The sequence below is a fragment of the Eimeria mitis genome, genomic scaffold (assembly GCF_000499745.2).
Source record: "Eimeria mitis Houghton genomic scaffold, Emh_scaff266, whole genome shotgun sequence".
Taxonomy (NCBI): Eukaryota; Apicomplexa; class Conoidasida; order Eucoccidiorida; family Eimeriidae; genus Eimeria; species Eimeria mitis.
In genome coordinates this window covers 17,459-19,869 of record NW_013571002.1, presented here as the reverse complement: position 1 = coordinate 19,869, position 2,411 = coordinate 17,459, and the positions used below count along the sequence as shown (strand labels likewise).

Sequence of the window (2,411 nt, the reverse complement as noted above, 5' to 3'; positions counted from 1 at the left end):
AAGGTCGCTACAATATAACAAACAGGGGGGGGGGCCCCCCGGGAGAGCGGCGGGTGCTGGGGGGCCCCCCGCTCGGTGTTATTAGGAAAGAAGAGGAGAAATGCTCGATAAGGGTAGATTTAGATGGAAATTAATCATTAAAAAATAAAATTTATATAAATAAATGAATAAATTTTTCATATAATTATATATACACTCTTCGGCTGTCACGACAGCCGGCGGCTGCATGCAGTCCGCGTTCAGACTTCTGCTGTATGTACACCCCATTTGTTCTCCAAAATATTCAAAAGCTGCCTATACACCTCAACTTCCTCCACACAAAACAACAAACAGACCAACATGCATTCAGCTGGGGGCCCCCCCCCCACCTACCGAGGGGCCCCCGCGTAACCTGAGCAGCACGAGGTGTACATACACCTGAAAACAAGCAGAAAGGGTTTTAAAAAGGAGGAGAAAAGAATCTTTATTTTTCTTGCGGTGTATATACACCTGGATTCTGCATTCTTCGGCTCGTCTCCTACATATTTTCCCGCGTTGTTTGCTCAAGGGTTTAGGGTTTAGGGTTTAGGGTTTAGGGTTTAGTATGGCGGGTGTTTTTGAGGGTTTGCGTGGCGACAGCCGGCAGCTGCAGCTGCAGCTGCAGCTGCAGCTGCATGCACAGCCCCAGGCTGTTGGTTGTGCTTTCCTAGGAACAGCAATATCTCCTCTTTCTATCGATGAGCTGGAGCTTCAGGTGTATAGGGAGCAGCCGTGGCTGCAGCAGCAGCAGCAGCAGCCGTCAACTAAGTTGCTGCTTGCTGCTGCTGCTCGTGCTGCTAAAACAGAAGCAAGAAGAACGCAGGAGGCTCTGAGAAAGGCAGAGAAAGCAGCAGCAACAGCAGCAGCAGCAGCAGCAGCTGCTGCTGCTGCTGCTGCGGAGCAGCAAGAAAGCGGAGATCATGAGCAGCACGAAAACCCAGCAGCAGCAGCAGCAGCAGCAGCAGAAGCAGCAGCAGCAGCAGCAGCAAAAAAAAAAGTAGCAGAAAGATATAATGAACTCGCAGCATCCAAAGAGATGGCTGCTCTTTATTTTTATGATGGAGAAAAAGAAAGAAATGAAGAAAATATAAATACACAAACTACAAAATATAAACATAAATGGGGTGTACATACACCTCAGCATAGTCAGCAAGCTGGAGAAGAAGAAGGTATATCTTATTTATATTTATTTATATTTATATTTATTTATATTTATATTTATTTATATTTATATTTATTTATATTTATATTTATTTATATTTATATTTATTTATGTTTATATTTTTTTATATTTATTTTTATGTTTATATTTGTATTTATATAATTTTTATTTATGTTTATATTTATATGAAGATATCGCTCTTGTGCTGTCTCTCTTCTTGCTGCTGCTGCTGTTGTTGCTGCTGCTGCTGCTGTTGCTGTTGCTGCTGTTGCTGCTGCTGCTGTTGCTAGTTGAGCTGCACATACACCTGAATTGCTGCTGCATGCTGAGCTGCATATACACCTGAACTGCTGCTGCATGCTGAGCTGCGTATACACCTGAATTGCTGCTGCATGCTGAGCTGCATATACACCTGAATTGCTGCTGCATGCTGAGCTGCGTATACACCTGAATTGCTGCTGCATGCTGGGGTGTATGTACACCTGAATTGCTGCTGCATGCTGAGCTGCGTATACACCTGAATTGCTGCTGCATGCTGGGGTGTATGTACACCTCATCAGGGTTTCGCTGTTCTTCTTTTTCTTCTTCTCGTTCTTCTCGCGCTCTTTATTTTGGGGGACGGCCAGAAGACTTTATGGACGAGGAAGATAAACAAGTAAATATAAATACAAATATATGCATGCATGCATGCATGCATGCGTGCGAGTGAGTGCATGCATGCATGCATGCATGCATGCGATTGAGTGCTTGCATGCATGCATGCATGCACGCGAGTGAGTGCATGCATGCATGCATGCATGCGTGCATGCGATTGGGTGCTTGCATGCATGCGCTGTTGGCGTGGTTTCTTGTTTCTTCTTCTGCTGCTGCTACTGCTGCTGCTGCTGCTGCTGCTGCTGCTGCTGCTGCTGTTGCTGCTGAGATGCTGCTACTTCGCTGTTTGTTATTCATCAGCTCTGCCTTGGTGTGTGTTGCTGTCTGTTGCTGTTGCTGCTTCTGCTGCTGCTGCTGCTTGTCCTGCTGCTGCTGCTGTTGCTGCTGCTGCTGCTGCTGCTGCTGCTGTTGCTGCTGCTGCTGCAGCACGCAGCGCAGGCAGCCAGGGGTAGGGCTCGTGCGTTGCTAGGTGAAGCAGAAGACTCTGCAGCAGGAGCAGCAGCAGATGCAGCAGCAGCAGCAGCAGCAGCAGCAGCATGGTCTCGCGCTGAGGAGACAGAAGAACTGCCGTTCTTTA

The 2,411-nt window shown here is 46.9% G+C and overlaps 1 protein-coding gene across 1 annotated transcript in view; it reads left to right on the top strand.

The window, feature by feature from the left end:
* Positions 1-1,814: 1,814 nt before the first annotated feature.
* Positions 1,815-2,411, top strand: part of EMH_0006070 (uncharacterized protein) — a gene marked incomplete at both ends in the record, with an annotated part of 6,651 nt that continues 6,054 nt past the window's right edge. Inside the window, 2 exons of the mRNA XM_013497416.1 lie at positions 1,815-1,835; positions 2,304-2,411. Of these exons, the coding sequence (XP_013352870.1) occupies positions 1,815-1,835; positions 2,304-2,411 (129 nt within the window). The remainder of the gene's footprint in view (positions 1,836-2,303) is intronic.